Source organism: Alosa alosa, chromosome 5, assembly GCF_017589495.1.
Source record: "Alosa alosa isolate M-15738 ecotype Scorff River chromosome 5, AALO_Geno_1.1, whole genome shotgun sequence".
Lineage (NCBI taxonomy): Eukaryota > Metazoa > Chordata > Actinopteri > Clupeiformes > Clupeidae > Alosa > Alosa alosa.
In genome coordinates, this window is record NC_063193.1 from 15660730 (window position 1) to 15680068 (window position 19339).

At 44.0% G+C, this 19339-nt stretch overlaps 1 protein-coding gene across 2 annotated transcripts; it reads left to right on the plus strand.

Moving 5' to 3' along the window:
- The first annotated feature begins 10 nt into the window (after positions 1 to 10).
- On the plus strand, positions 11 to 18828 carry si:dkey-112e17.1. Of its 2 annotated transcripts, XM_048244185.1 has the most exons (8): positions 31 to 188; positions 5540 to 5642; positions 7093 to 8087; positions 9772 to 9823; positions 10763 to 10898; positions 11581 to 11732; positions 14563 to 14790; positions 17013 to 18828. In XM_048244185.1, exons 3-8 carry the CDS (start codon positions 7231 to 7233, stop codon positions 17694 to 17696), a joined length of 2109 nt encoding a protein of 702 aa, XP_048100142.1. In that variant the 5' UTR covers positions 31 to 188; positions 5540 to 5642; positions 7093 to 7230; the 3' UTR covers positions 17697 to 18828. The 2 variants fall into 2 exon arrangements, with proteins under 2 accessions (XP_048100141.1, XP_048100142.1); XM_048244184.1 differs by lacking the exon at positions 5540 to 5642 and having other exon boundaries at positions 11 to 188.
- The last annotated feature ends 511 nt before the right edge of the window (positions 18829 to 19339 follow it).

Sequence of the window (19339 nt, forward strand, 5' to 3'; positions counted from 1 at the left end):
AAAGCGCGCTCACAGACTCAGGTGAATGGAGAGAGAGAGAGAGAGAGAGGGGGACAAGAGAGGCTCTGCTGTCCTGTCTTCGTCGGTGAAACTGAAAAATAGGGAAAATGGGACTTTGTATGTTCAGAAGTACACCCGTTTTTATTGTGTCCTTTCTGTTTTGGATCACAGGATGTGCACCACAAAAAGTAAGTAACAGTCATCTGACCGTCATAGCCTATGTTGTTTGTTAGGCTACTTTATTTTCCTTTAGAATACCAGTACGTACGTGATTTGTAGACAGCAACTGCACTGTCACTTCGATGCGATGGAAGCAAGCCCTGCGTTGCGACTCTGCGTTCTTGTCCAAAGGGAAACATTTCAACAAGTTTCCCCGCGGTTTTTACTCAACAAGTACAAGAAGAGCGTGTAGTAGAATTTGCCCAGTTTTTGGTGTTTTTAGCTTTGGCGTCGTGGCGCATTGTAAACGTTTCGACATGAAATGCATTAATGCATTAAAATAAATATAATCATTAAATATAAGTTTCATGACGAGATTCACTTTTTGAACTTTGAGCTGTTGTTTTGGTGTCACGTAAATGGAAATGCTAATGGAAAAATTAACGCATTGCCATCAGTAAACAAAATGCCAGCGCATGACACGGAGTTCTAAAAGAGGACAATCCAGTTCGAGCCTCAAATGAATTTATTAACCGCCATGGCTGTCTTAAGGCACTGACATATGTGTCAGTGTTTGCATAATTCAGTAAGGGTAAATTATTGTTATTTGAGTTTAAATGGGCTCTATTCAGACTAGGTGGCACATAAATAGAGCTGTCACTAGAGTCTTAGTTTTGTTAAAGAGATGTTATTTGCAGGTATTTCAACATGCACGCGCCATTATGAGTAGCCTATTACTTAAGTTAATTTTGTTCAGTTTGAGTTTTTATTTATTTATTTTCATCTATAAAATACTTTCTGAAACTTTGCATGGAGCCTTTTTTGTACCCCCTGGCAGTGCCATGGTTACACTCACAGTGGAAGCTTGGCCTCTGTGTTGCAATGAGCAGCATAAACAACACCTCCTCAATTGGTGCTCATTACGCTGCTCCACGGCTCACTGCTACACTATCTCATCACTGCTCTGCTACGGTGGTCCGCTCGCTGCTTATTAGATCCACTGTCAGGGGGGGCAGCTACAATATGAATGACCACTCTACCCACAGGCTGAGGTCACAGCCTGAGCTGGTGTCAAATGTAATCAAACTGCCGTTGGATAGCTGGCCCCTTCCTTTGTGTTTGTGTTTGGTTTGAGCCAGTTCAAGGTCACACAGATAAACATCATCGGTGGTCGAGGCAAACTGCTGGGGTTTCCTCTGCTCCTCCAGGGAGATGATGGATCAGTAACTAATGAGTATGTAGATCTGCAGGCAACACCAGCAGACAGAAAGGGGGAAGTGGTGGATGTTGGTGTAGTTTGACTGGTTCCTCCACCCTCTGTGGGGTCGCTACTGAGAGTGGAAACTCAGCATCCATTTTTTTCCCTTTCTTTTTTTTTCACTTTCTCAGCATTGGGGAGAGGCCTCTTTAATCTCCCCACAATTTACAGATGATTAGCAGATTCCTGCTGAAGGCATGCTTTTGATAATCAAATCCTTCCTGCCACTTTTGGCAGTCTGGTTTCTGAATGAATTACTCTGGGGCAACCTCACTCCCACTCCTTCACTTTGCCATTCAGTTGGTGGTATGACTACAACAAATCATTCACTCAGTGAATGACCCCAAATGTAATAGTATCTACGCATGACCACCAGGCATCCCTATTCATAGCTCTCTGAATAACCCTAGCTCCCTGAATAACCCTTACCTGAATAGTTGTACCATTTCTCGCTCTAACACTCCTACATTCTCTGTCTTCTGAGAGCACAGCGGAAGGAAAGTTCACAAGTATGCAAGCCTATAGGGCAACAGTTGTGGGATACGAACTGTCAAGACTCATCCACGTCCACTGTGGCTGAGCCGGAGCAAGTGGCAGAATTCTTAGAATTGGACAAACAAAAGGCCGTCGGTGCACTGGGCTGTCAGCTTTCCCTTGCCTCAGTCTCTGTGCACATAGGGTACTCACTATCTCTGTAATTATCTGCCTGAGGGGGCAGTCTAAATGATGCCTTTGTCCTCCTTTGTGTTAAGTTGATTTTTTGAAACAGCGTAAACATGAATTGGATTGGTAGCCATGCTTGCCCCCCTCTAAAAAGAGGAGGTAGTGGTTTATAAGATGTGTAGCATTTGCATGTCTGTTTTAGAATTTAGAATAGGTGTTTGTGCATGTTGCATTGTTTGTTTTGTAATTTACATTTGCCATTGACCTTGGTTGATGCGGATAAATATTTTGGAAGCATAAGATGTGATGCATAACTTGCATGCATGAATGAATGCAGTGGCTTGGAAAGCCTTCCATGTAACCTAACAGAGATATGAGGAGAAAAACACTTTGTCTTTTGGAGGAGAAATTGCCCTGTCATCCTGCTTGCCTCTTGGATATATTGGGATTAACTGTCTCGGAAGCACTGGCTCGAATCACATTCCAGATCTGGAAACGATTTTGCTAAACTAGTCAATCTCTCCATGGAGATAAGGCTTGCATCTCGCCCACATGCATCACACTGTGCACATCCATAATTACGGCAGCTCATTGTGGAATGGCAGAAAGCCTGTGAAAACTATGTTAATTGGTGTGTACCACACACATTTGGATCACTAGCTGCCCACCCACCTAGTCGAGATACCAGTGGATCTTGCTGGCAGTGTGTTATTGTTTGGGGATTATGAGAAGAAATATAAAACACTGTTTTGGATGCAACAACAATGTACTAGAGATAACAAGTGAACCTGATGACCCTAAACAAAACAAGCAGTATTTTATTCACATTTATTCAAGGTTAGTTAGTCATAAGAAACATTGACAGAGAGAGAGAGGGAGAGAGAGAGAGAGCAAAGTTGACATCAGAAGGAAGATATGTGATAAATTGGAGGCTAGTGTATCTGAGCCCTCCACAGCTGTGTCAAGACTGCTCGCAAGGATCCTTCTCCTCTTAAAGAAGCACCGCTCCTTTCCTCTCCTCTCCCTCTCTTCTCGCAGGAAGGAGATGCACCGGAGCGGGCGGCAAGGCTGGGATTTAACGGGTGGATTCATTCCCGAGCTGTCAGGAGCGCGGTGACAGATTAGGCCGCGGAGATGAACCTAATGTAACACATCGTCACAACATTCACACCAGCAGAGGCTGATAGCCCGGCGGTGGAGCGGGGCTCACTTTTCACAACCAATAAATAGCCCCTGCTGCAAGGATCTCAGCCCCCTTACGAGGGCCCCGCCTGTCTGTTTATGAGCGACTCTGGGTCTGTTTGTGCGTTTGAGCGAGTGTGTGGCAAGACCTGGGGGACTAGGGGCTCAGTCTGCTGGAGTTTAGCAGTCAGGACGTAAGCTTGCTCTTTCCCCCTGTCATGTGGGGGTGGGGGGTCAGGGGGGAGTGGGGGAAAAAAACTTGACGTAAACTTGTTGTGAGCCCACGCAGAGGAACTGAGAGTAGAAAAATAATAAAAGAGAACAAATGTGCTCTAAGGCACCCTTTTTTGGAAGAAGTATTCAAGGGAGTGAAACACCAGATGGAAATCCTAAAAGCTTGTTTCTCAAATCAATCAAATAATTTATTGAGACTCCTTTGTTTATATTGGGATGATTTTACATTGCCAAACCTCACAAAAACATTGCATTTACACAGAATTTAATAACAAGTTTTATTCCATTTGATACAGCTTTATGAGGATACTATTTGCAATAAATACCCACATTAGTACTGGATTGTTATTGCTTGTCCTTAGAGTTACTCCTGTAGTTGCTATATTTGATATAAACACAGTAGCAGTTGCTTAGAGTTTCAATATTTGTAACAAACAAAGACATGCAAAAATAAAAAACAAACAAATGAATTATAACATGGATCAGAAATGTGTTTATTTTTTTCCATCAATGAGCTAATGCTTCCATTTGTACCATTTATTCTCTCAATAAAGCTTAGTTGGCTTACATCCTCGACTGCTTTTAGAGTTTGTAGGTTACGCAATGGCATCTTGTCAGTGCCTAATGTAATGGTGCATTGCTGTCTTACAGTAATGAAGTCCTGTGTGAAAAAATACTTCAAACCACATAGACCGTAATGCAGTGTGAACAATGCTCTGCTTTGTCATTGCAATCTGTCACTTGACTCACACAATTACTGTATTTGTCCGGGTGATCTACTTCTGGATGGGGGTTGTCTAGTCATTTTGACCAAGGCACAACTAGGGCGCGATGACCAGCAGGTCTTATATAAACTTCTGCTTTCTGCTACTTATTAGCATCACTTCATTAAAATGTCATCTCCTGTCCCAGCATGAAGCACAGTACCGGCTGGCATGGTCCTGTATTGTTCCCTATGAGAAAAGGCATCCTTGGTTAATTGAGCCCCCTGCCTGTGATGTAACAGAACTGGGATGTTTGGCATTATAAGAATGTCCCATTTCCATTATACACTGTGCCACTTTGGAAGCCATTCATGTGAAGTCTACCATGCACATTTCTGTGCCTACCCACTAACGGATAGCTAAGTCTGAGGCACAATCCACAATTATAACCTAGTTTTGTCAAATAGGGATTGGGATTCACTAGCTTGGAATAAGTTTGAGAGACCCTAATATTGGAAGTAAATGCTGAATCATTTTTGTGAAATATTTAGATATGAAAGGAAAATGTCAGAACGAAGCGTGCATTGTGCAGTTCCACCCCCAAAGTTTCCTTGATTCTATAATGCAATAAAGAACAGTGCCACGCAAAGCCAAAATCGGCTTACACTTCCGCCTCTGTGAGAATGGCATTTGACCGGTTCAAATGTCAGTCATGTAATTATTTGTGTAGTGGTACACAGACTTGCGCTAAGTCCAGGAGGCCAGCTTACCCAAAGCGTCTGCACCCAGGAAGCAGGTTGTCTTACCGAAGTACAATGGCTGCCAGAGTTTTGTTAAAGAGCTCTGTTTAGAATTATACAATTTGGCTGCATGTCAATGTATAAATCTATTATTTGTATGCAGATGGATGACTTGCATGCATGTGTATTCATTTCCAGGTATGTGTGTTCACAATCTGGTACTTATTTGTTCATATTGGTCAGGCTTTGTATTGAAATTCACTCTTGAAGCACAAACCTTGTTTTTCTTATAAAATATGGACAAGAAGCCACTAGGGAACATGTATGGTAATGTCGTATGTGATGATTGAGGATTTGTCTGTAACATGTATGTCCAAGAATGTGTCTCACATTTGATACATTTGTTAATACTGCTCAGAATTTTTTTAGAAACATACTCAAAATACCGCAGCCTTAGCTGTATCTATGTAGTATGGGTGATAAGCCACTTAGCAACCTCCTGTGCTATAAACATGTTTCCCTCTTTTACTGCAAAGTGCAAATTACTGGACAGCGTCCAGCTAGGTTTCAACAGTTCAGGTTGTTTTTTTTGTTCTCAGTACAACTGCGGCAAAGTCAAGTAAGGAGGTCAGGGAGGGAGGACGAAGTGATGTGGTACAACACGCAGAGAGGACGAGGGGGGAAAAGCAGTGCTCATGACTGGTAGGCCTATACTTGGTTCTGTCCTTGCAAGAGAATGACATTAATGTCCCCCAGGAGAGCAATGTCTTAGAATTAGCAGCAAAACGTCTGATCAGTCGCTTCTCCCGACATGCGATGAGAATGTTTTTGTAAATGGACATTTTTACTGTCTAAGGTCCTCCTGCTGTGTCGGCAATAAGGAGAGCTCAAGGTCTTAATCAGGGCTACTTTTGTGGAGGTGTAGAGCTAGTCCTTTTTGACCCTTTAGTGCTTCCATACAGCCTCAGAATGTTTATGTAGAAAGTATTTCTTATTAGAAATAGACTGGTTGGAATGTTTTTGATGAAAACGCACATATGACCCAATCACAGTGCTTTGTCGTTATTGAAGGGATGGAGGCTTTTGCGTTTAGCCTCCCTGCTTTGGCAGCCGTTTTAATTTAGTTCCAAGGCCAGGATGTACGAATGCTGCTGGTTGGATGCGGGGAGCGCAGGGGATTCATTACCTGTCTGGTAGCACGGCACACTGGGCCATTGGTTCACCCTGCTTTCCCACAGTCCAGCCTCCAGGTCGGCAGGAAAGCTAATAAAGCAGGACCCCCAGAAAGGTCTGGATCTGGAGTGGTCTGCCCCGACAGACATCTGACTGCCATTAGAGTGAGGTCCCCTGCATCCTGCGCACCTGGAACGCATTACCGCCAGTGTGTTTGAAGAAATACCTCCCCGGGGTTACCATAGCAGGAGCAAAGAGCAGCTTTGATATGTCAGCAAAGGAGGAGGATTGACTAGATCAGGCATGCACACATTTTGCGTAAAGCAACTCAATTTTACTGGCCTCAACTGCATTTCAAAAGCAATGGCGGCGAGGGAGTCCAGAGACAGTGATATACTCTTAAGTGGGCGCCCCTAAATGATCATCCTCTTGTGGATGGAATGATTTTTTTTTTTCTTTCTTCCCACCAGGCATAAAGTCTTAAAGTCTTAAAGTCTGGGAATGTAAAGTTAACTGATTTACTTGACGCTTATAACCATTGTGTTTTTGGTTTCACCAAAATTTGGGTGGTCTGAACAATGCGGCCAATAAACAGTGCTTGCATTGTTGGATGTCCTACTCATAGTGGCTTAACTGTAACTACATAATGAGAGGACATGGTGTTTATAAAAAATATTATTCATCTTTCATGCTCTGTCTTTGTTGTTTGACTGAGAACTGTTGGGGGTGGGGGTGGTATTTCCAAGTAGTACACATTTTGGTATTTCTAACGAACATGGTAAACCAAGGAGGATGATACAGTTTTTAAGTGCTTGCATTTAACTGCTAAGTGTTTGCGCTGAATCCATTTCCCGTAAAAGCTGGATTTGTTGTCCCTCGTCCATATTATGCATAATACACTCATATGTATATTATGTCCTCACTGTTCTGGTCTCCACCATCCTCTGTTCCCATTTGAAACATATTGTCTTTTTTTCAGGTTTATTTCGACTGCGGAGCCAAAGTGGATGTTGTCGATGCCCAGGGGCTTATTCTCTCCCCTGGATTTCCCTATAACTACTCCTCAGGGACTCACTGTGTGTGGCAGTTCTTTGTACCTGTAGGCCACCAGCTCATCATGGAGATGTTTGACTTTGACGTCTTTGAGAATCACAACAGTCAGGTCAGATTTGCTGCAATTTCGGAGGGGGACCTGGACGAGGAGATGATGGACGACAGTGCGGTGTACTCAACCGAGAGGCCCGAGGTTGAAGAAGGTGACCCCTCACAGCATAAAGGCGTCGCCACGGCAACGCAAGGCAGCAGCAGTAGCAGCAACGCCAAGGAGCTCCAGTCTTCACCAAAGGACGAGGCCAAGCCCGTGGTCGTCCAAGAGCAGTCCACGAAAATGGAGATGGCCAAAGTGTCCAACTCTGCCAAATGGTCATCATCCTCGCCGCCTCTGGTCCCCTCGCTGCAGTCCCCTGTACACCATGCTGCCGGGATGGTGCTGGAAGATGGTGAGAAAGCCCAGAGTGACGGCATCTCCCCGCAAGGCCTCAGGGCTGATACCAGGCTGGGGAGAAGCGAGTTTGTGTACGAGCCCACCTCGCTTCCACCTTCGCCCACCGCCACCGAGTCAGTGAGTCCGGAGACGCAGCAGTCACAGCTAGACGCCTGCCCGCACGACGTCCTCTACATCTCTGACCTGATCACCTTTTCCTCCCGCTTCTGCGGCGCCAACCGACCGGCCAGCAGTCAGCTGGTGTTTGGTTCCTCGGACGACATGGTGGAGGTGATCATGGAGCTCATCACCACCACCCACTGGGGCCGCGGCTTCGCCCTGCTTTTCCACTACCGCAACCAGAGCGACGCCATGGCCGACCAGCGCTCCCTCACCCCCACGGCTAGGAAAACGGATGCTGTTCTGACCATTGTGAGTGGGGTTGCCTTCTTCGCTGTGGCTCTCTCTTGTGTGCTCTTTATCATCTTCAGGTAAGCATTTTATGGGGAATGAAAGAACTACTCTCCCTTACTTTAGCTTATGTGTTTGATTTTATTGTATTGATGGCTTCAATAATATTCTCATCTAAAAAAAAGGGTAACTAAGAGCAGGTGCTCATCAGGACGTATTCATTTGTAGAGAATATTACAGCATGCCAACCCAATTTCCAATAAAGCCTCATGGTCACAGAAAAAATATTTATTTAATTTATTTAGTCTTACACTAAATTTCCACATGTGGAATGATTTTGCAAAACCTGTTCTGAATTACTGAATATTAGATTCCCATGCCACAGATTTAGCATGGTGTAGTTGCCAGGCCAGCAAGTTGTGTAACATAGAAGGGGGTTCTGATATTCATTTCAGTGTTAGTGCAACTGCAACGCTATCATGAATGGGTTTGTTGATGGGGCTGCACTCCTACACGTGGTGGCTAGTTGGTGTTGACTCAGCTGGAGTCCTCTCAGCCCCTGAAGTGCAGTGGGAGTACGAGGGCTGCGCCGCTCAGCTGCACCTTGATGTGGGCCTGTTTCCTATTGTGGGAGGGAGAGCCTGCTCAAGGTGCAGCACCTGGCATTGATTCCCTCGGACAAAAGGAAAAGCACAGCCGCACAATGGTCGGCCCGAATGAAAAAGGAAGAAAAACAAGTAGAGCTGTACGTTTCTGCCCTGCAGATGCTATTGTAATTGTTTAATAGAACAAGTGCCCCCATATCAAAGAGTGTAATTCACAAGCTGTTCTCATCTGTTAATCCCATGGGGTTCTCAAACAATGTTCCAAGTCGATGCTATCACTTTGGGAGGATGTAATCCTATCCATTTAGAGTGACATGTACTAATATGGATGAGGACTGTCAAAGAGTGTCCTTATCTCATCTCTTGCCCGCTCCCACTCCCACTCCCCCTGCCCAATGCCCAACCAACACTGTGAACCGCCTCATACCCTGAAAGCACAGGCCATTCAGTGCTTGCCAGATTTAGTGATTTTGAGGCTTGATTGAAATGTCGTTTCATTTTGAACTGTACGTCCCCCATTCCCAGCATTGCTTGGCTAGCTGCAGAAACCCAGACATGTACTGACCCATTTTGAAATGAGCACAGTAATAGTGGAAAGTAAATCTGTAGCAAAATAAATGTTTGCTTCCATTAAGTGTGTGTGTGTGTGTGTGTGTGTGTGCCGCGTGCCACACCAGTGGTATATATACGGTTCATGAGGGGGGAATATGAAGCAGATCTCGGCAGTTAAATAAACATCTAATTAAGAGGAACAAGAAAGACGTTAAAAAAAAAACAGCAGGGAATCAGTACACTGCCCTAAGTAATATACGGTTGAGGGGAATTCTAAATTGCATGAGGCTCTCATTTTCTGTTAAAGGAATTCCAGCAGTAATCAGTCTGATTTTGGCTGGAGGCTTGGTTAGTTTTGCACAACCTCTTCGTTTTTAGTATTGAGCCATGAACATCAGGATCTAGAGACAAAACAAAGGTGCATTGTTATGTCTGTTATTGTTGTTTTCTGTTTTGTTGCTGTCTTCTGTAGTCTTATTTATAAAGGGTGAATCTTCAGCAGATCCAAGTAATACACTGGAATCAAGCAATTGCCTTTGATTGACGTTGAAGGTTAGACAAAATTCTACACGCATCGTCAAAATGTTGTGGGTCTTTTGTGTTCCAGACCAAAACTATGCGCAAAAGGGGCCAGCGCATCTCCCTCCAGCAACCCTGAGGTAAAACAACCAAACAATCCTCTGATCTCAATAAAAAGCAAGTAGACCTTCCTCCTCAGGTTAGATTAGACTCGGATCCCGCGGCCTTACCTTCATATCCTCCATATTCTTCTGTAACAGCCATATGCCCCATAATGTTCTTCTTTAGTCTTTATAACACACACACAATGATGATGATCAGTGACCTTCAGACTAATTTGAACTGATTAAGCATTATATATGCTTTACTTATTCATATGGAAGTCATGTAAATATTAGCTTTCTGTATAGACCTACAGTTAATTGATAAGAAAAAGGGATTGCATTTTGCACCTCAAAAGTTTTTTATTCCATAATTTATTTAATTTCTCAATTGGCTTATTATGGGCTGCATTTTGCATTTCTCCAGTAAAGCCACAGATTCTCAATGAGCCTGAGGTCAGATGTTTCATTTGGGTGACTTAAGGACATGAACTCTTTTACATGACCGAGCTATTCTTTGGCTCAGAACTTTGGAACAGTTTACCCACAACAGCGAGTTTCAAGCTCAATTAGCACACTGAAGCAGATTGACTTAAACATTTTGTGACTTTGCAAAGTCCTGATTTACTGTGGTGGATGCATACAGCCTTTTGAAATCCTAACATATTTCAACCAGCCTCTGTGCCATAAATTGCTGCATTATAAATACATAAACAAACAATAAACAAATACAATTTTAAAAGCAGCAAGAGGCTCGAGAAGGCATGAAGAAATATGGAGTAGTTAATAAAACAGCATATTATGTTCCAATGTATTTCTTATTTACCAAGGCTACATGGTGTCAGGCTCTCTCAGAACTTATGGTTAGGAAAGTGGTGCCATATTTAGTAGACTTGTTGTTTGTCATTAATGGTTTGGCTGCGTGTTGTCTCTGTGTCCCGTGGTGTGATGGCCTGCCTGCTGCCTGGCCTGGCATAGGTGCCTCAGCTTTTGCAGAACCCTGGGGCGGACGTCAGCGAGTTGCAGCTGGTGCCTCCCAATGATCCTGGCCAAGAGGCTGTGCCCAAGAATGGCAACAACAACCGGTCGCACAGCCTGAGCCTGCCAAACACAGGTAGCATGTTGCGTCTCTCTCTCTCTTTTTCTTCTCTCTCTCTTCGTCTCTGTCTCCCTCGCTGTCGTTTCGCTGCATCTCTGTTGCCATCTGTAATTGAGGGGACCCTTTTGGGGTCTCTGGGCTGAGTCCAGCTATGCTGACGATGACCTCATCTGTCCCGGAATTGAACTTATACATCCAGTTTAATTGGTCGGGAACAGAATCTACTTGTTTCCATGAACGGAAGCAAAAGGAGCCCACTATTATTGTCTCCATCTGTAAGCCAATGTTGAACTCTTCATCTATTTCTCAAGTGTGTTTTAATAATTATTTAAATAATACAACGTGCTACTGGGTTTATGATGTAGTGTGTAGTGCAGTTCATTTTATTTCCATCAGCCTGAAGAAACGGTGTCTGTGGATTTAAACTCATTTGGGTAACTTCAGCAATCTGTTGTTTCGCTTACTGTGACTGGCGAAGCCTCCGCCTGAAATACTGGGGAGATTTAAAGGTCGTGGCATTTAACCTAGACGTAACACCCCTTTCCCAGGGAAAAGGCACTTTCTCTTCTTTCAAGTAGTTTTGTGTTGTTGTCAGTTTAAAGTAGTTTTGTGTTGTTGGGTTTGATTACACATAAATATCCATTTTAAATCTGTTTCTATTTTTGTTGTTGTTTGTGCCTTGTGGGTGTTTGTCCAGGGTTGTCATTTACAGCTGGCGTCGAGTCTGCCACTAACCCCGAGCAGGACACCTCCTCTGGGGGTCTTTCTGAGCTGGAGCTGGGCACAGATGAGGTGTTTGTGATCTCCTCCGGACCCAGTCCAAGCAGATTGCCATTCTGTCCCCACACGGTGAGTAACAGAGCTGGTGGGGTAGGGTGGGGTGGGGTGGTGTGGGGTGTCCACAGTGCATTCGGGAAGCTGGCTGCATCCTTGCCAAATGCTGAAGGGGAGGGTGGCAGTGGCGCTGGCTTTGATGCCATTTAAAGTGGACCTCCCATACGATAAACAGTGTTCCCTTCTCCCTTGGCGAAGCGAATGTATAATAATGTTGGGGGTTAGGCTGCCCCAGCGTTTTTTTGCATGTGAACCACTTGTGCTGCTCTGCGACAAAAGCTGGCATGAAAGATCTCTGGCAGCACTTAGGGAGCTGGCGTGCTTTCCAGCAGCCCAGGCTAATGAATGTATTATCTGTGCAGCCAATTTCCCTGGTCTAATGCTCTGTGTGTGGCTCTCTCTCTCTCTGTCTCTCTCTCTCTCTGTGTGTGAGTGTGTGTCACTTTTTTGTGACTCTACTTATAGTGCTGTAAAAGTTTAGTGTTGTATATGTATTAAAGTTAAAGTTTGACTGTGGGACTAGAGGGTCTCTTATACCTAGATTGACTTTTAGGTTTTCTGTGTGTGTGTGTGTATGTGTGTGGGTGGGTGCGTGTCCAGCTCTCAAACAAGTCAGTATTGTGTTTGGAGCTTTTGTGGTGCATAGAGTCCTCCACTTTAAACCCCTGCCTAATTCGTGTCTAGACGTGGAGAGCTGTTAGTGATTCTTTGTAAGGATTACCTTACTCTTTCCGATGATGAACAGCTGACTAATGAACTGGGACGTGTGCCTGATGTGCCTTTCACATCTGATCAGCCACTCCAATCAATGGAGCGTTTCAGCCACTGCCAGTGTTCCTGGGCTTTCCTACAGGGCCACAGGATGGCCACTGTTGTCCCTCTTAGAGCCTGGCTCTCCAACTGGCATCGCACCTAAACCATGCCACTGGATGGCAAGCCCAAACAGAAAAATGTAATATAATTCCTAATTCAATTACATCGCGCTCCATTTAGTTTTTTGTGCTCTGTTCCTCAGTGTTGTGCTGTTTATTTTCCTTTTCTTGCCACGAATCAAGTGTACGATTGTGTTTTTTAAGCACAGGGACAGATTTAAGGCCTGAATTGGGTGTTATTACATGATAATAATCTAATGACCGACCGACCGACCAATCAGCTGAGTCAACATTGCGTGTATGCTCACCGTGTGAGTCAATACACGAGACTTTTGTTTACTTCTCGGAAAGCACCTTGTGCAGCATGAACGGGGTGTTTGTCCTCCCTGTGTAAATTTAAATTAATGACCGAGTCTGGTGTGTAATTCAGACTGGTAGCTAATTAAGCCACTTCATGGAGTGACTGCATTAGTCAGTGCTAATCGGAGCTGTTCTCTTATAATCCATCAAATATTCTCCAAAAAAATCTGTTTGGGAACATTCATTACTCACCCAGAGGTTCATTCACCTCAAACTGTGGCAGGAAATGTGTTGAATGTTGTGGAGACCAAGCTGCTAACAGTGCAATTTGACAGTGACTGATTTTAACATCTGCCTCTATCTGCTATTGCAGTGCATAAGTCTAATAAGAGAGAGTTGCTGGCTGATGTTTTAAAACACCAAAATTCTGTGTGCCAGCCTGTACTTCAATTCAAATTTAAACAATCCACTGCAGGGAAAGACTCAACATATTGTGTAATGCATGAGGTCATCATTAACAGAAAAAAATATATAATGTTAAATAATACACAATAAAAATGAAAATAAGTGCTGTTGGATTGTTTTTACATTGTAAAACAAAACTCAAAACTATGAAGTAAACACACAGGGTTATGTAGTAAACAACAAAGTCTAAGTGAATTTTTAGGCTCTCAAAAGCAGCCAATGTTTGCTGTGATGACAGCATTTCACAGTTTTGGCATTCTCTCAACCAACCCTGATTAGACACTGAGAATAGTTTTCCAACAGTGCTGAAAGGGGACTAAACATGTTGAGCACTTGCTGGCTGCTTTTCATTCACTCATGTTAATCAAGAGGCATTCTAGGTGATCATCTCATGGCCCTGGTTATGATGACGGATATTTAGCAGACACTTCCAAAGTGACACAGACTTGCAACAGTAGGTCGACTGACGTCAGGACGTTACCACTGCTCCACTACCCGCTAAAATGATGATGATAATAGTGTGCAAAGCAGGCCTGAAAGAAAAAGGAAGCTACTTTGAAAAATCTAATTCATGAAACATACTTTTTCCTCTGTTAAAAAAAATGTTTGCATTATATTTATATGCATATAAACATGGATTGATATTTTACTGATAAAGATAATGATATGAAAATGGAATCTTAATATTGAAACTGAAATGGGTTTGCCCGCTTTACCCATCTGAAGAGATTCAGCATGGAATCTATGAAAATGCTTTAAGTCTGTTTAATGAGACAGGAAGATTCAAGGCAGTGAGAAAACCCTATCAAAGCCATTGCTAAGCAGTCAATCAGGAAGATGATGAAATAAGCTGGTGTCAACACTGCATTAACACTAAAAAGTTTTAGCCTTCAATGTTTGTTTTTGTCGGATGCTCTTTGGTGTTAAGGAGTCAAAAAGAAAAAAGGAAAGAAGAAAAGTCTACTAACCAAGGCACTCCTTAAATTAAAATATCGAGTGAACATGTACTAAATGGACAAACTAAAAAAGTTTATGCATGTTTTGTATTGGTGTTCATGTGATCATCATAATATCTGCACAACTTGCACTACCTTGTAGATCAGACCTTTGGTGTATGTCTAGTGCCTTTCTCTCATGTATAAAGGTCAAGGTACCTTTGGGTTTGTGGTAGTCATCATGACCTAATGTACTCTTTTGTTCCTCAACAGCGGGAGAGGTTCCTGCGACACAGTGACACCGGTCCCTCCCAGGTGAGTGACTGGCCATCTCCAGAGCCTACAGCTGCCCCTGCCGGAACCGCGGGGTCCTCCAGCAGCTCTCGGCCACGAGCCTGGAGCGTCCGCACCTTCCAGGACTTCCTCCCTCCTCTGCCACAGCTGCATAAGAAGTGGTGCAGCTGGAACTCCACCAGCCCCTTCACCAAGCTGGTCGATAGTGTGAGTAGCAGAAAAAAGCTAGCATGTATGATATTGTGTGTATATGATGTACACTGATGGTCAAAACATAGCCCTATGAAGGTCACCTACAAAAAAGCCCCAAAGTTGCCACCTTTGCCCATATGAGATCCGGATCTATTTAATATGGGCAAAGATGGCAGCTTTGGGGCTTCTTTTATAGATGAACTTAAAGGATAATTCCGGTGTGATTTTGACCTAAAGTGTCTTGAAACATGATACCGAGTGTGAACATATTCCAAAACTAATTCTGTGGAAATGCATGGATTCAGTTGCTTCCAGTAGCAGCAACTGGAATCCATGCATTTCCACTGAATTATTTTTGGAATCTGATCCCTTTATCATACCTGTTCATTAGTGATTTTCATTCGAATTTATCGCGGACTAAATTCAAGATGGCGTTGAACGGTAAAATTCCTTAAGGTACTGTCTGTATAAATCGTCTTGTAAATAAGGATACAAGGATACAAGGAAGTTTATTGTCACATGCATATAGTTACTGGAAGTAAGAAATGCAGTGAAATTATGTCTGGTGTCAGCCTATTTGTGCATTAATGGGGGGGGGGGGGGGGGGGGTAAAGAGTGCAGTAGAAGAGGGGTTTAGTAGATTAAGTGGCAAGGGCTGCATAAAAAAGGTGGGGGAGGATTGGGATTGGGTGGGGGGCACCAACAAGGAGCACCCAAGAGCAACAGGCAATAAACTACCAGTGCTTTTTCAAAGTTCTCCATGTCTCGTTTTAAATGTCAAGGCCCTCGGAAGTCTACCAATGAAGTATGGAGCTACTTGTAAATGGTGTAAAACAGTGATTTATTTTCATGGCTAGGCCGATGCCCGAGGCAACAAACCGAAACCCTGTTGCTAGCATTGGCTAACTAGCGGCAGATTTCTGAGTAGAGGGGACAAGCCGAGGTGAGCTATGAGACATACTGTATGTTCACACTCGGTATCATGTTTCAACACACTTTAGGTCAATATCACACCGGAATTCTCCTTTAAGAGGTCTATTGGGACTACCTGCCTGATATAATATTTTTTCCTCTGTGTGCCCCTCTGGCCCACTGAGGCCTTGTGCCCTGTGGTATATCTGGCATCAAATTCTTAGTTTATCTTTCAAGTTGTGCTAGTGCCAAAGTGGAGCTACTATGGTCCTGATTTCTTGCTCCACCAACTCTGACCTTCCTCCCCTTGTTCCAACATGTTATTTGTGCTTGCTTGTGTGCCCAATTGGAGGCACTTTTCGATGTTTGGATAGGGGTTGGCGTAGAAACAGCCTGTCTTACTGGTTTGGATATCCTCTGGCCCAGTGATCTGGCTAAGGAGCTGGGCTAGCATTGCAACAGCCAGAAAAGTTGTGGGTTCAATTCCCAGCCGCCACTGCTGTGTCCTTGCTGGACCCCCAAGTTGCTCGTAATAATTTACTACTATAGACCCTTTCAACAAGGTAAACAAAAACAATGCTTGAACGTTCTATTTGGGCCCCAAATCTACTTCCTCTGCATTAAGATAACAACACATGGAATGTTAAAACGGAAGTCTTGTGTGGCCAACTATGATGCTGATAATGGAACTCTCTTGAAAGGGTCCATATAAGTCGCTTTGGATAATAGTGTCAGCCAAATGAATATGTAAATAAGTAAGACTTGAGTCTTCACATCTGCATATTTCTCCTGCAAATGTGCATGGCGGGTGAAATCAGATCCTGCCATTCTATTATACAAACACATGGGGTGATATGTTTATATTATTTCTTTTACACAATCATGTCTAATAATACAGTTTGAATAATAAATCTGATCATGAACCTGTGCATTGGTATAGAAAATAAGTCTAGATATTGTGGTCAAAGTAGCAAATATTCAAAAACTTGAATCTGCATGTGCTTTCTGGGTATGCCTCTGTGTGGCTATACCATAGTTCCATGTGATCATGTAATGCATTCAGACCAGCCAAGGGGGGGGGGGGGGGGGGGGGTTAGGGCGGGGTTGGGGGGGGAGGGGGTTGGCATGATGTAAAGGAGCAAAAACAGACAGGTATCTAGTTAAAAGGTGTCATAGCTTAGTTTAGGGTGCAATTGTTTTTTTGGTTTGAATATTGTTTACATGATCACATAAGACAGATAATGACACGGCATTGTATACAATGTATTCTAGTTAACAATAGTTGTTGTAGTAGCTAGTGGCTCATGGCTATTCTAATTCTTCAGGCACCATCCAGCTCGGTAGCGGACTGCCAGACTGAGGGCAAGAGGAAGGTTTTCTCGGACACCACGCTGGGCGGCAAGGCGGACACAAGCCAGTCCGACTCCTCCATGAGCAACGCCTCCTACCCCCTCGCCCAGCCAGCACAGCGGCAGCGGCGTCTCAACTCCACCAGTAACCTCCGGCGCACACGCTTCGCCGCCCCATGCTTTGGCCTCCTCTCCGGCTCCCCAGAGGGCAGCAGGTCCCCCCCTGGGGGCCACCAGGGTCCTGATGCCCACGGCGGGGGCAGTTCTCCAGGGCTGCTGCAGCAGCAGCTTGGGGAGGCGCAGGCCGGAAAGATCCGGGATTTCGCCGGAGGAGGAGGCGGTGACGATCACATCACCGTGCCGGTGTTTGCCATATCGGAGGAGGAGGACCGGCAGCCTCTGGTGCTGGCTGAGCACCTCAGCCAGTCCTCCGTCATGCACAACGGACTGAGCCAGGGCAAGAGGCTCACAGACGGGAGCGCGCTCAATGGGTCCGTCCTGTCCCGCAACGGGAAGTCCGAGTGGAGGCCGTGGGCCAACAGCAGCACAGCAGAGCCCGGGCTTCTCCCAGCTGGCGTGTCCACCGGAGCTGCACAATCAGCCCTGGTGTTGTCAAACAGCTTGTCTGGTCAGATACAGCTGTCCTCCCTTAGCCAGTAAACAAAGCCATGCAGTACGGTGGGCCAAGGACACGATCAATCGAAGCAGTGTTTGAGTCGGAACTGAGAAATGACTCCTGACTCGAACCAGCCGTGTTGAGCTGGCGTTTCACTGGCAAAGGCAAACCGGCAAAAAAGCCTGGAAAAATCCCTACAGTTAAACTTGTAGTCAATCTATGAGTCGTCTTGGAAAAGAGTGAGGAAAGGACTTGTTTTCTATATGTGTGTAATCATTTGTGTTACTCTTAACCATCCATTTACCAACCATTATATCTGCACATAGGTCAATATATTATCAGAGACTGAAAGAATCATGATTTCAAAATGACAGCCGAAGTGCTTTAATATTCTGTATCTCATCTTTCTCCACTCAACATGTAGCCATTTAAGTCTGTTTTTATGTTTCTTATAAAAGAATATAAAATATCCAATATGTAAATGCAGTAGTTAGGGGTAAAGGCGTATATTTTACCATTCACTAGGGCTATGAATTAACACTTAACTGAAATGATAGATTGTATGTGTTTTTTTTTTTTTTCTATATCAAAGTGATATTCCAAATACCTGCACTTTTTTGTTACACAAGTTTGTTGTTAATCCTGCAGTACTATGTAGAGGACCAATTAGAGTGTCGAGCAGCAAGCCGCTTGGCAGGCCCTTTTTCTGCGATTCACTGGGTCCAACATGCCTCTCTCTGTACACTGAGTTTAATTCACACATGGCCCAGTTCCCACTCGTGCCCCATATCAGCACACCTTCAGTGGGACTGTGGCCAACGTTAATGCTGCTACTGCTGTTTGCTGCTGCTGCTATGTGTGCTCACGCATAACCTCCCGCTCTGCTGAAAAGAAAAAAATACACCTGGACTCTTGCCATGCTGGATCATGACCGACGGATGCGGACGCTGCAACCCAAAACGCAGTTTCATTTACGCATGTAGCCAAGTTTTTTTTTTTAAAAAGGGAACTGATAACTGCAAACATGACTGGAAAAAAAAAAGCAACTAACCTTTATTATGTGTAAGTACACGCTACTGCATAGAGAATATTATAGTGAGTGTAACAAAAAATGTGTGGAGTCAAAAGGGGAGTGTGTGAACAAGATTCACTAATAAAAACTATGTGCCATCTCTTTGTATTTCTGCTGTGCCCACATGATGCACCTGTATTATCATTTTTCAAAAAATGCAATGAATTAGACACAAATGCAGGTCTTTTAATCAATGCAAGGGTTTATTAGTGCAGTAAACAGAAAATAACTTTCTTGTTAGAATGATTCTACCTGACGTTACTTTTTTTTTTTTAGCATTGCTAATGCACAGGAGGCACTGAAAGCTGTCAAAGGCATTCAACTTTAACAGTGCTACTCTAAATGCCCCCTATGGTCCTTGGCTACTCAAAAAAGAAAGAAAGAAACCTGCTGGACATAATGTACAGACGGGATTGTTCTCCTTTTGAACTTGTAGTAAGCCTTGATGAGGTAGAATTCAACTACCCCCCTCTTATGTTCTTATGTGCTCCGAACTGTATGGCGCTTTCCAGACTTTCTCACAAAAGTGAGTAAATATTTGCCCTGGAGTACAATGTTTTCCTTTTGAGAAAAAAAAAAAAAAATGGCAAAGCGGCCTAACACCCACTCCTGATC

Excerpts from the sequence above, each read along its gene's own strand:
- si:dkey-112e17.1 (XM_048244184.1), top strand. The coding sequence starts at position 108 with ATGGGACTTTGTATGTTCAGAAGTACACCCGTTTTTATTGTGTCCTTT. Across the intron at positions 10,899-11,580 it reads CCTGAGCCTGCCAAACACAG|GGTTGTCATTTACAGCTGGC; the intron begins GTAGCATGTTGC and ends GTGTTTGTCCAG. Across the intron at positions 11,733-14,562 it reads TGCCATTCTGTCCCCACACG|CGGGAGAGGTTCCTGCGACA; the intron begins GTGAGTAACAGA and ends GTTCCTCAACAG.